Here is a 12,648-nt window from a genome sequence, read left to right on the forward strand (position 1 = left end):
CATCCGTGACATGAAGTCGTAAATGATATCTGATTCATGAGACTTCTCGATTTGTGCCGAACACTAATTCCCACTAAATTCAAAAGTTTCAAAGTTTATGACTACTCTGTACTATAAAGACAAATAAATACACTACCAATTGCTGAAACAAGTTCTCTCGTACACACTCGTTCTTAACAAAGTCCACAGAGTGTTTCAATTCAATCAATTGGCGTGGTTACACTGAAGTAATTATGCGTTGCGTGCCAAAGCCACAACTTTCAGTAAAAACAATTGCAAATTTGCCAATAACGACACGTTTGGAAAATCCATAAAAAACATAAGGGAACATCAAATGGTGAAATTGGTGAAAAAATGGCACGGTTGATTTGGCGCAAAAAATTTGATTGCAAGCCCAAATTCACGTAGTGAAACAGTTTTCGATAAGAATCTCATAGCTATCAAAATGAAAAAGGGCGATCTGCTATTCAATAAACCTCTCTATATCGGTATGATAGTTTCAAATATTTCCAAAGTAGATATATGTGTACGATTTTCATTACGATTTCATGAGAAAATTCACAAGCGATAAATAGAAACTTTGTAAGCTTTAGATCTAGTATAAAAACTTGAAAAATCCCAGAGTGTGAAATACACCATTGTGTAAAACAAAATTAACTTTGAAGATTATGTGGAATGTTAAGAGCGGGGATAGAAAAAATTTTCCAGTCAAGAAAAATTTTTCCTTGAATTTTTTATACTGTACCAAGGAGTCACTATTCCATTATACACGAAGACGACTCTGAAAAACAACTCTAGATGTGTGTATGTGTGTGTGTGTGTGTGCGTATATGTTTGTGTGTATGAATGTGTGTCTATGGAATAAACGCACTTGCTTTCCACCTCTCTTTTCTTCTTGTGATTCTGTCATAAATATCCATATGAAATATATGAGCACAAACAAATTCATTTTTCCAAATACCATCGAAAAATAAGAACTCAAAATAATTCATTAATTTTTGAAAAAAAAAGGTCAAAAAATCATTATTCTTCATCAAAAAATGTTGAGTTTTCGCATTTTCTTCCGTAACAGAGTTTCGATGCGACTCACGTTGAAAACCGCCGTTTTTTTGCACTTTTCAACGCATCCGAATTTTGATACATTATAACGTGCAAAAAACGAAGGTGCATCAAAAAATGTTTACGAAGAAAAGTGAAAGAACGCACGTTTTCCTGCCTTATTCGTCACAAATTCACTGTCAAAAAATGATGAAACTTTGATGAAAGTTCCAACCGGTTTTACCGGCATCAGCAAGGACAAATACATGTGTGCTCAACGGAATATCGACTTCCTGCAGCTTTGGTGTTCAATATAAATTTCCCTTATTGATTGCAATGTTTTTTTCCTAATTGATTTGGCCGTTACTTGATGAAGATCCATAGTAATTTCAAAAACACCTCACGATTTGATCTCCACAAACTGTATTTGAAAAACTCATCACAACATGTTTCGCTAGCGCAGCAGCTTTATCAAGTGATTTGAATGTGATTCAAATCACTTGATGAAGCCTGTTAGGCTAAAAACTTTTAGGTTTTTTTTCACATAACAGCCAATTTCATGGTTTTTCACATAAGATTGATCTTCTCTTCAACAGTCATTTTTCAGTCAGGCACATCCTCCAAAAAATACAACCCCCAACATCCCCTATTTATTGTGAACCTTCGCTTCAACACCCATCCGATAAAAAAATACTTCTGCCCTGCCGCATTCATGCCACATACACACTATCGATAACATAACACCAAATTTTTCTTGATATCTCGTGAGACAGCACATCAGCGCAGAGCTAATGCATCCGATCTCTTATCGAGGCGACCAAGGTTCGATCTCAAGCGTGGGAATTTTTTCAGGCCCATATGCCATATGCCAAAACCGTAGATGGCTTCTAGATCAAAACCACATACGGATCCTAGGCCAAAACGGTATTCGGCTTCCAGGCCAGTCTCCAACCGTTTGCGGTTTCTGGGCCTCTTTCAGGTGGCCAAGAATCGGCATAGTCCTACTGCTTTTATACCGACCAAAAAATCCGCATGCGAACCAAGTTCACATTTCTGTCATCGTACTGATTTCGACGTATTATTATTCATGCGACAATAATATCTGACAAATTAGTATATAATTGTAATAATATTATTAGTAAAAGTAATACTAGTTTCTAAGACACACTAGGAAGATTGGTAAATATCAATTAAATTAGAATTTTGCCAATTCATATTATACGGGTTTGACGTACGGTAAAAAATTGTACGAATTCCAACAGAAATATTTTTGTTTACACGTTTTATATTTCACTTTTGGGCGAAGATTCAATACTTCAAAAATTATTTTGGCCGTCACAATCAATAGAATAAGAAAAATTTGGATTGAGTATGATATTAGAACCTGTTTCAAATCAGTATAGATAATCCTCAAAAATCTCAAAGAAGATCGAACCTACAACTGTGAAAGGAATTATACTTACCTACTTTGAACTGATATATAATAAGTCGTATATCAGTTTAAACGAGAAGGCTATTGAATATCCTAGGCTTACAGAAATAATACCCGACTAGAAGTACTTGATATTTCTTTTGAAAAAATATCTGCTATCACAATTGTGACTTAAACTTCCATGTAGGTACTGTACTTTTTGTTTACGACTAATATTTTCGAATAATGGTAGACATCTCAGGATAAATGTTGTTGAATTAACGTTATTATTATTATTTCTGCTTTGATAATTATTCATTTCAAATAATGGTGGACGAGCGGGTTTGATGTCGTCGAGTGAAACTACATTTTTATCAAGACTCGTTGCTCCGATCGACTTTCCACACGAGTACTTTTATTCATAAAATTGTCCAAGTAACCTTATTTTGTTGAAAAATGTTGAAAAATATCTGTCATTTCAAAGTTTTGGGGTGTGGACCATCGGGGGTAGTCCGTTCCTGACTTTGTAGCAAAACAACTGACTCCTGCATGAAAGCTCATTGACGGAATTCATTTGTTTAGTCAATTCCCAAAATTTGGATGATTTTGAATATTCACTTGAAAAGTTATCAAAGAAAAACATTTTTCATTTTGTAACTTCGAGGGCCCGTAACTTGGTTACGAAGACTTTTAGGAAAAAAAGTTATATGAAGTACTGGTGATATTTTGACCCTATCTATACATTCCCGAGAGGAAAAGAGGAAGTCCAGGGACACCCTGTATATATATATATATATATATATATATATATATATATATATATATATATATATATATATATATATATATATATATATTATGATGGCGGTATTTTCACCTTCCGCAATCTGAAAAATATAAAAATTATAATGGAAAACTTCATTTAAGTGTTAGTTCACCCCGAAAAGTTACTGCATAAAATCAAAGTATTTCTCACAAAGAAAAATGTTTTATCAGTAACTTGTCGTATGTAACAATTTTGTCTATCAAAAAAATTGCTAAGAAATAATACTATACTTATCTTAACGTTTCGGAGGCCAAAATCTGCCTCCGTCTTAAAAAATGAACACAAAATTCAAAGATATTTGCAGTTATTCCTTTGCTGATTATTTATTCCTCAACTTCTTCGACGTATATCAAAGGTTTTTTTTATTTCACGCAGTAACTTATTGGGGTTAACTAAAAAGTTTGCCCTTTCTACACTTTTATGAAGTTCTCCAAAAAAGGTGCTTATCAGTTACATTGTGCTGCTACTAAATCAGTATTCATTATATGTGTTGCATTGATGGCCACATATTCAGGTATATTAGAACCTAGTGCCAATGCATTACAATCGAAGACTATCGATATGTACACATATGCGAATCATATTGAGAGAATTATTTCTGTTATTAAAAATCATCGCGGTAACGCAGACAAGGAAAATCAGAATATTTCAGACATTTCACAGAGAACAACAGCTGGATTTGGAACTGATTTGCAAATCCCCCGCATTGCAAGTCGCAAACAACATAAATCCAATCACCCAGCTAAGGATGTATGCGATTTTGGAAGCGATAATTTATGATAGTAATCTTCGGTACCAGAGCACAAGGAATGTACAATTACAGCCTTTTATAATTTTGTAAATGTATTGTGAGTATTGCCAGGAAACAAAATATTTAAAACAATCATATTTTTCAGAGTTTCAAAACCTATATCATATCATATTTGATGAGGGGAATGGGCGTAAAATGAATTTATTGAAAACACTTTTTCCACACCTGAACAAAAAGATTGTTTGAAGGTGGTTGACAATGTTTCCATAGTACGTTTCAATCGTTCGGACTTCCATTGTCTAATATTATAAAAAATCAATAAAACCAAAGAAATTAGCTAAAAAAACTCTTATAATTTTAATTTTCATTTCATGTTGATTGTTCAATTTTCAATCGTTGCTTGTATTTTATTTCATTGTAATTTCGGTTTTTCTGCTCAACATAAGTGTTATTTTTTGGAATAATCTTTTTAATTTTATTGATTATTTCAGGGATCTCAAATCATTTTATATCATTTTAGACAATGAAAATCCGAACTAATGAAAAAAGACTCTCTCGACGAGCGTTTCGCTAAGTCAGCATCAAGTTACAAATTATCGCCCCATATCGCTGATAACACATCTAACTAAAGTTTTCGAGAAATTACTCAAAAAAAGACTAACATCATTTATCTCAAAATACAATTTAATATCTGATCAACAATTTGGATGTAGAGAAAATATTTCTACCCAAGATGCAATTTTAGCATTATCATCTGAAATATCTTCAGCGCTTGATGAAAATGAGCCGAGTCTCTGCGTTTTCATAGACCTATCGAAAGCGTTTGACACCGTCGACCACACATTGCTTCTACAAACAAAGGAAGATAATGGCATAAGGGGTACTATCTTGAATCTATTTAGGAGCTACCTCACGAACCGAGTACAAACGGTGAGAATAGATGAAATTATAAGCAGTGAGAAGCATATTGATAGTGGGATAGCTCAGGAAACGGTTCTTGGACCTACTCTATTCAATCTGTACATAAATGACTTATTCTTTCTAGAAAGTAAAGGAAACATTTTAGGATTTGGAGACAACACAACAATATTCTATATAAGGCAAATAATTGGCAAGAATTAAAATATATTGTAGAATCAGACTTTGATACAATGAAAAATTGGCTTGAATATTAGTTATTAACTATACATTTGGAGAAAACCCAGTATATGCCATTCAGCTGCAATAGCACGAACAAACCACCCTTTTCCTGTATAGATCTAAGCAATCAACACTTGATTCGTCCTGAAAATAAGGTCAAGCATTTAGGTGTAATTATTGATCCACATTTTAAATAGAATGAACACATAAACTTCATTTGCAAAAAGCTGCGAAGTATTCTACACAAATTCAAAACCTCTAGAGAAATATTCTCCATCCACCACCTGAAAATTCTTTACCTCGCACTAGTAGAAAGTCATTTACGCTATGGGATAGCATGCTGTGGCGGGGCATTTCGAACACACCTTCGTCCTCTGAAAGTACTACAAAATAAATTTCTTAAACTGATACATTCGAAAAGTTCACGCTTTCCTACAGACAATTTGCTTTGTGAAGCCGGTGTTTTTGACATTCGTCAACTCTTTTATTTCAATGTAATTTTTACGTACCACAAGAAAAAAAATTATCTCTTGCCGTCACACAATTACAACACTCGAAAAAAAATCATCATGTTATTCCATCAACACAAAAATCACTTTTGCAGCATACATATACTTACCTGACTCCAAAATTATTCAATACTCTTCCTAATACAATAAAAAACATTAATATATTTCACCACTTCAAAAAGTGATTGTGGCAATTTATATGCAGACAGCCAAGACGAATGATTTCTGATTTTGTTGACAAACAAAATATTTGAAATAAAAGTTTTTATCAATGTAAAAAAATGTGTGAAAGAACAAAATTGTTATTACTTTACAACAGAACCTCAAAATATATTTTAGTACATCAGAATTGTCCATTTTACCTTCTTTATTCATTATAATTTCCAACACACCGCTTATAACATTTGTGTCATTTAAATGTCATACAAACAATCTTATACCAGTCACACGCATCAACCATTTTATTAATTTATAGATACACATTTATATGAATGTGTGCGAATGATTTGTAAATATAAATTTTTAGATTTAGACAAGTCTAATACTCATTGGATTTTTTCATATTTTCGCAATTGTCAGTCAGTATGTTTATTATTTATAAGTTTTATTGCATTGTATTTTCTCGAAACAAGTGCGAGAAACACTTATCGAGTACTCATTTATTCACCTTTATCTTCTTACTACATTGTTCTGTATTCTTCTTCGTTCCTACGTGAATAAATATCATTATATTATTATTTTTTTTTTCCACCGTAGTGTGCGCTGGTCAGGCCCTCTCCCCCGAAGCGAATCAAACGTCAGGCGCTTTGATAAGCCAATGTCTCCAATGTTATTGAAGAAGACCCCATGCATTGGCTTGACCAGAAGTTATGGTGAAGCAAGTTCGCCAAAGTGGTATCAGTTGTTCAATGCATCTCACTATGTTATCGGGTACCGCAAGGCATCTGAGCAAATGCGAGATGAGCTCATGCGAAATTGTATCAAATGCCTTACGGTAATCGATCCAGGCCATAGAGAGGTTACGCTTATATTGTATCGAGTCCTGCGTTACACATCTATCGATGAGCAGGTTCTCTTTACATCCAGCGACTCTTCTCTTCGACCCTCGCTGCTCATGTATCCGTTCGAACACTCCGTCAACTGCGGTGAGTATTCGTGTGTATAAGATGCTTGTAAACAACTTATAACACAAATTCAAGCATGTTATCTATCGGTCTGTAATTCTTAGGAATCGACAAATCTCCGCTTTTGGGGATGAGAACGGTTCGCCCCTCCGGAATCGGCTGCTTTTCGTCCAGCCATGAGTTGAAAACTCTGGCCAGACGGCGGTGGGTACTTGGTAGTTTTTTCCACCAATAAGTGTTCAGCCCATCTGGGCCTGGAGCAGCAAAGTTCTTGGAACCAACAAGGGCTCTTCGAACGTCATCCGGGGTTATCGGATTACGCAGTTCATTGAGCTCAGGCTGTCGAAGCTCTCTGTTGAAAGCTTCGAACTGCGCTAGGGCTGGAGTGTCTAAGTTGAGTGGCTGCGGGTGTTCATAGATATCCTTCCAGAAGGATTCCACCTGATCAGCAGTCGGCGGATTATCCACAACACGTGAAGGCTCTTGGAATAAGGGAGAAGGTTTCTCGCGGAACCTAAGATTTTCCGCGATACTTCTCACTCGCCTCACTAGTGACTTCTTAGCAGCCACTAGCATTCGTATCCTATCAAGGCAGTGCTGTTTGGTGGTCAACAGCACGCCTTGGCTTAGAGTGTGATGGATACGTCGTAGATTAGCGGCTATTCGCTGCACTGCGGGCGTGAAAGGCCTATTGGCCGCCCTGTAGTCTATCACACATTGGATACGAGACGCGTGTTGTCTCGCCGACGTGATCTTAGCCTCTATCTTGTGTACACGCCGTTCAATCTTCCGAACCGCAAGGCCGGGATTTCGTCCTTCAGATTCGGAAAGCGATTGGACGACGTTATACACGGCGATGTTGATTTGCCAGATGTCAGCCTCTTGAACACTATGAACCTCCGCATCCAAACAAGCCAGTTCTTGTGGCTTCAGGGGCCTAATTCTGTGGAGCGCTCTGCGTGTTCTGATTGTCGTCTCCATTGGTGGTATGGTGCGAGTCTTCTCTCCAGCCGTGCCAACGGGTGGTGGAACTGCCACTTCTAGCACTTCGTTAGCAGGCTGGGGAGGAGCTATATAGCCCTGCCGCCGAAGATAGGATACGTAATCCCTAAGATTTTGGGCGGAAAAGGCGGCATGCTCCGGATGTGTTTCACACCACAGAGCATGCAATCTCGTCATGTACCCTCTTCGCGCGGGCTCACTACTCTCGTAGCAATGCATAAGGCTATCTCTCAGCTCATTGCGTCCACTCAAAGCGTCCGTTGTCGTTGCCAGGGTTGTCGTCGGTAGGCAAATCATCGTTATGGGCCCCACCACCTTGCCTCTGACCCCTCCGAGCGGGTCGATTGTGGGGGCTTCTTCCTTGATTATTGGGAACCAAGTGTTGGGTCCACCGGGTGGTTAGCCCTGTGGACCTACGGCCGGCACCGAAGGGAGAATTATTATTTTTTTTTCACCGTAGTGTGCGCTGGTCAGGCCCTATCCCCCGAAGCCCCGATACATTCGGGAGGGTGCGCCAGCATTATAAACCAATGACCACTCCCCACACCGTGGGGTAAGTGATCATTGGGACCGAGAATCATGTGCCTTGAGCAAACGCAGTGAGCCAAGAATGACAGCCTTCTGCATCTGTGCGGCTAATATTTCTGCCTTAGTGCGGCAAGCCGGTATGATTTTGAGATTCGAGAGTAGAGAGGGCTTCATTCCACCAAGGACTCCAATAATCAGAACAATCATTTTGACAGAGTGATCTGGAAAGAGTCTGCGGAGTTCGAAGAGAAAATCTCGATATTTTATCCGTTTTTCCTCTTCTTTTCTGACGATATTCGTCTCGCCAGAAGCTGAAAACTCCACGACAAATATCGTTTTGCTCTGGTGATCGAGAAGGACTACATCAGGCTTATTAGCTTGTATGAGCCTGAGGGTGGGGAACGAATAGTTCCAATAAATTCGGCACTTCTCGTTTCCCACAACGGATTCAATATCCCCCGGAGCGTAGGGCAACACCGGTGTCTAGTCAATACCGTAAGAGTGCCGTAGATAGTAATGTCAATGACATAACGATATCCATCGTTATGTCGATGGATATAGGCCGAGACCGCATATGCTGAACATGCTGATAGCAAGTGCATTAGAGTCTCGAGCGCCTCGCGGCAGGCCCTGCACGTTGTGTCAGGAACCTCTATACCAATCACGCGACTGCGGTAGACTAAGGTGTTGAAGACACCATCCTGGCAAGCCATGATGAACCCCTCAGTTTCCGACTTCAGCCCACTCGACCTGAGAAAAGCAAACGTCAGGCGCTTTGATAAGCCAATGTCTCCAATGTTATTGAAGAAGATCCCATGCATTGGCTTATCCTGGTGTCTCCGCAGAAGTAAGGTGATCTCTGCGGCTTTTATCTGAGCTTTTTGCTGAACGGGTTCCAACTCGGTGACAGAGTTGTAGTCACCTCGTTCATCAGCTGCTCCGGCAGCTGCCCTAAGGAGAAATGCAGAGAAGGGGATCCGAACTCCTGACGACTTTACAGGCTGTATCCAGTACCATTTTGTCATGTAGACACTCCAGATTCAAATGGAACACCCTGTATTTTTTTCATCGGTATGAAATGTTTTAACATTTCACTGAATTTTTTATCGGGTATACAATATAAAAAACATGTTTTACAAATTATACCCAGTTTTATTAATTGTTGTAACCACAAAAGGTTATCTGGATGGCCAAGCCACAGGCCCACCCCTGCCTATCCATTTTTGATTGAAATGATCGTTGAGGTATACCCGTATCTCAGTTTTAAAATGTGGTGGTGAACCGTCTTATTGTAGCCACGTTCTAAGTGTTGTTCCATATGGAACCCTGTCCAATAAATTCGAAAACTCATGCGGAAAAAATCTTCCAGTGAAACGCCCATCCAAAAAATACGGACCGATAACTCTTTTTCCAAGAATTCTACCCCACACATTCAGTGACCAACGCTGTTGATGGTTCAGGCAACGAACAAAATGGGGGGTTTCCGTTGCATAATAATGCATGTTATGTCGATTCCCTGATTAATCTTTCCTAAGCTCCATCGGAAAAATTCAACACGTTTTTCAAAATCTCTTTCTCTCAACTCTTGCATCAATGGTATGTGATGAGGATGAAATTTGCTTGCTCGTATCATTCGAGACACGCTGGTTTGAGAAAATCCTAATTCCCTGCTAAGGTCTCGGTTACTCACAAAGTAATTTTCAACAAGGTGAAGAGCCATTTGAAATGTATTGCCTTCATTTGTTACAGGGCCGACACGTTCGAACTTCTCGTGATTGACATTACCAGTTCTTTCAAATCTTGTTTTCAGAGCCTGAAATGCATTTCCATTTGGTTGTCTTCTTTCGGAGAACTTCTCTTTGTAAATCCTAGATGCAAGGAGGCAGTTTCCGTCACTTTTCCCCAAAGCATGGACCATTTGCACCATATCTTCCAATAAATAATTCATATGGAAAAAAAAACTTCAACACATGGCGTTGTTGACAAATTCCGAGATTCATTTTTTGATGTCAGTCATGGATAAGTGGGTTTTTAAATAAAAAAGAAGTATAAATATTCTTTTGGTTTTTTACACATTTCTTACCGTTGAAACCGCTGATAACTATCACTAGATGGTATGAAAACTGCTAATGTACTAACGATTAGTTTGAATATTCGAAAAACAAATTTGAGTAAGTGGACGTAAGAAAATACATTTTTCGTAGTTGAAATATATTACTACATGGTATAATTTGTAAAATCAGTTTTTTTGTATAATATACCTGTGATAATAAATGTAGTGAAATGTGGAAACATTTCATAGAAATGAAAAAACACAGGGTGTTCCATTTGAAAAAGTTGAATTATGTCTGCTTGAAAATGAATGAAACTTGACCGGTTTTACCGAGCACCCTATACATTGTTTCCGAAAGTTGAGATTTCCGAAATTATCGTAGTGGTATTGACTAACTATTTCTAAAAAAATAAATTGCTGTAGACATGCGGGTGGTGAATTAAAAAAATATTGTCTGCAAAATAAGTTTTTCTGGAATAACCTGACAATGCCACGATTGGAAATTGGAAAACGAAGATTTATTAGAGAGCTAAAAAAATATCGAATCAAATGACGTATTCATATACTGGGTGTTCTATTTAAAAAAATAACTTCAGTTGGCTACGCTTGGCTGAATCACACAGTATGCGAGAAAATATTTTTGAAAGGTAGTTTTTATCGACATGACTGCAAAAAGAATTGTGCAGTTCGAAAAATCGTTTCCTCTGATAGCAATGGACAGAGGGAATCTTGTTGACTCACCCTGTATATACACAAGAACTTCATTTTAAAACCATACGTATCTGATATTTCAGCTCTTTCTGAAGCACTCTGTATGTTTTATAAGTTTTGATCAAATACCTTTCTTTTGTAAAGCAAATCAAAACCCGCCGCTTACAAACATACAAGTAGTTGTAGATTTCCGAATTCCCTTGGCAACACATTTTTGAAACATTTAACTCATCCATACCTTTAAATTTACACAGTAAATCACAGGTGAAAATTTTTAATAATTTCATCACACTTCTGTCGATTGCTTCGCCAAAATACTTGCCTTCAAAACAATAATGCTGACACGAATTTCAACAATGTTTACTGTTAATATCACTAAATAAACAACTGAGGTTTCTTGAGACACACTCACCTTCAAAAAGTATTCTACTCTGGTTCATTTCATAAAGTACCTGCACGCACAAGAACTGTCGAAATTTTCAAGAAACACTTTTTATGGTTTCCGTGTGACAAAAATCGCTTGAATAAGGAGTCTAACGTGTGTACTCTCTTTTCTCGTAAAATCCGTATAAAATTCTATTATCAACTCCCACTTTTCATCTTTCTTTGCCAAGATCCAAGCTATTATTAATTGAATTTATTGTAGTTTTTTCCGCGATAGCTCATCAGAGAGATCTTGATTCCGCACTCTCTTCGCGACAATTCTTTGTATGAGTGATAATATGCTCAATTAAAATTACAAGCGTAATATACAGAGATAAGACTAACTAGCATGATCATAATTTATCAATTGGTAGAAAGCACTATCTCTAAACCTTTGCTCTGTAAATATTGAATATTTATAATATTTGAGAATTATCACCGAAAAGAGAGAATCACGTAATTGTTATTCGAAATGATTGCTCTCCATGATAGTGTTGTGTATACTTCTTGAAATTTGTCAACAAAAAATAATAGTCTACTTTCATGTTAATTACCATCTTTGGATATTTCTAAATAATCAAAAATGTGTATAAAGACGGTTTGTGTTATTTATTTCAGAGTATATCCTGGCATTCTAATTATTCTAAACATGTCCTGCTTTCCGGTGACCTCGGTTTATTTTTATTTGCCATTCCCACCAAAAATTATTCCATCTCTCTGCTCGATTAGCATATGTCAACCAGCTTCCACCGAATAACTTTCGACGGAAATAATTTAATCTGGAATGATATTAGTGACAACAAAACGCATTCAATATTCAAATTTTTGATGCGAATCGTTAATCGCAGAATAACAATTTCATTGAGCGTCGATACATTATGTAGGTAAGTACTGAACATTTCCGTGCGAATAGTTTGTTTCAATGTTAAACACTTTAATGAATATCAACACAATGGTTGTTTTATACAGTGCATTAGATTTGAAACGAGCCACCCTGAATAACTTTGGTTACAATGATTTCCAAGAAAAATAAAAAAACACGTCACACACATTTTAACATATTCACATTTGATGTTACTTTTTCCCTATCGCACACCAAGAGCACGTCACCAATTTTTTTTTAAATGGATCA

The 12,648-nt window shown here is 37.2% G+C and overlaps 1 protein-coding gene across 3 annotated transcripts in view; it reads right to left on the reverse strand.

Moving 5' to 3' along the window:
- The window catches only part of LOC111504309 (uncharacterized), a 130,716-nt gene extending 118,855 nt beyond the window's left edge, over positions 1-11,861 (reverse strand). Inside the window, exon 1 of one of the 3 annotated variants that reach the window (XM_074186050.1) lies at positions 11,506-11,861. In XM_074186050.1, coding sequence (XP_074042151.1) covers positions 11,506-11,533 — 28 coding nt within the window. In that variant the 5' untranslated portion in view covers positions 11,534-11,861. Of the gene's footprint in view, positions 1-11,331; positions 11,437-11,505 lie in introns of those variants that run through there. The other 2 variants (XM_074186049.1, XM_074186051.1) reach the window with 2 other exon arrangements.
- Positions 11,862-12,648: the final 787 nt, after the last annotated feature.

The sequence above is a fragment of the Leptinotarsa decemlineata genome, unplaced genomic scaffold, assembly GCF_025532065.1.
Source record: "Leptinotarsa decemlineata unplaced genomic scaffold, Ldec_3_MD MMD2_tig00078422_RagTag_RagTag, whole genome shotgun sequence".
Lineage (NCBI taxonomy): Eukaryota > Metazoa > Arthropoda > Insecta > Coleoptera > Chrysomelidae > Leptinotarsa > Leptinotarsa decemlineata.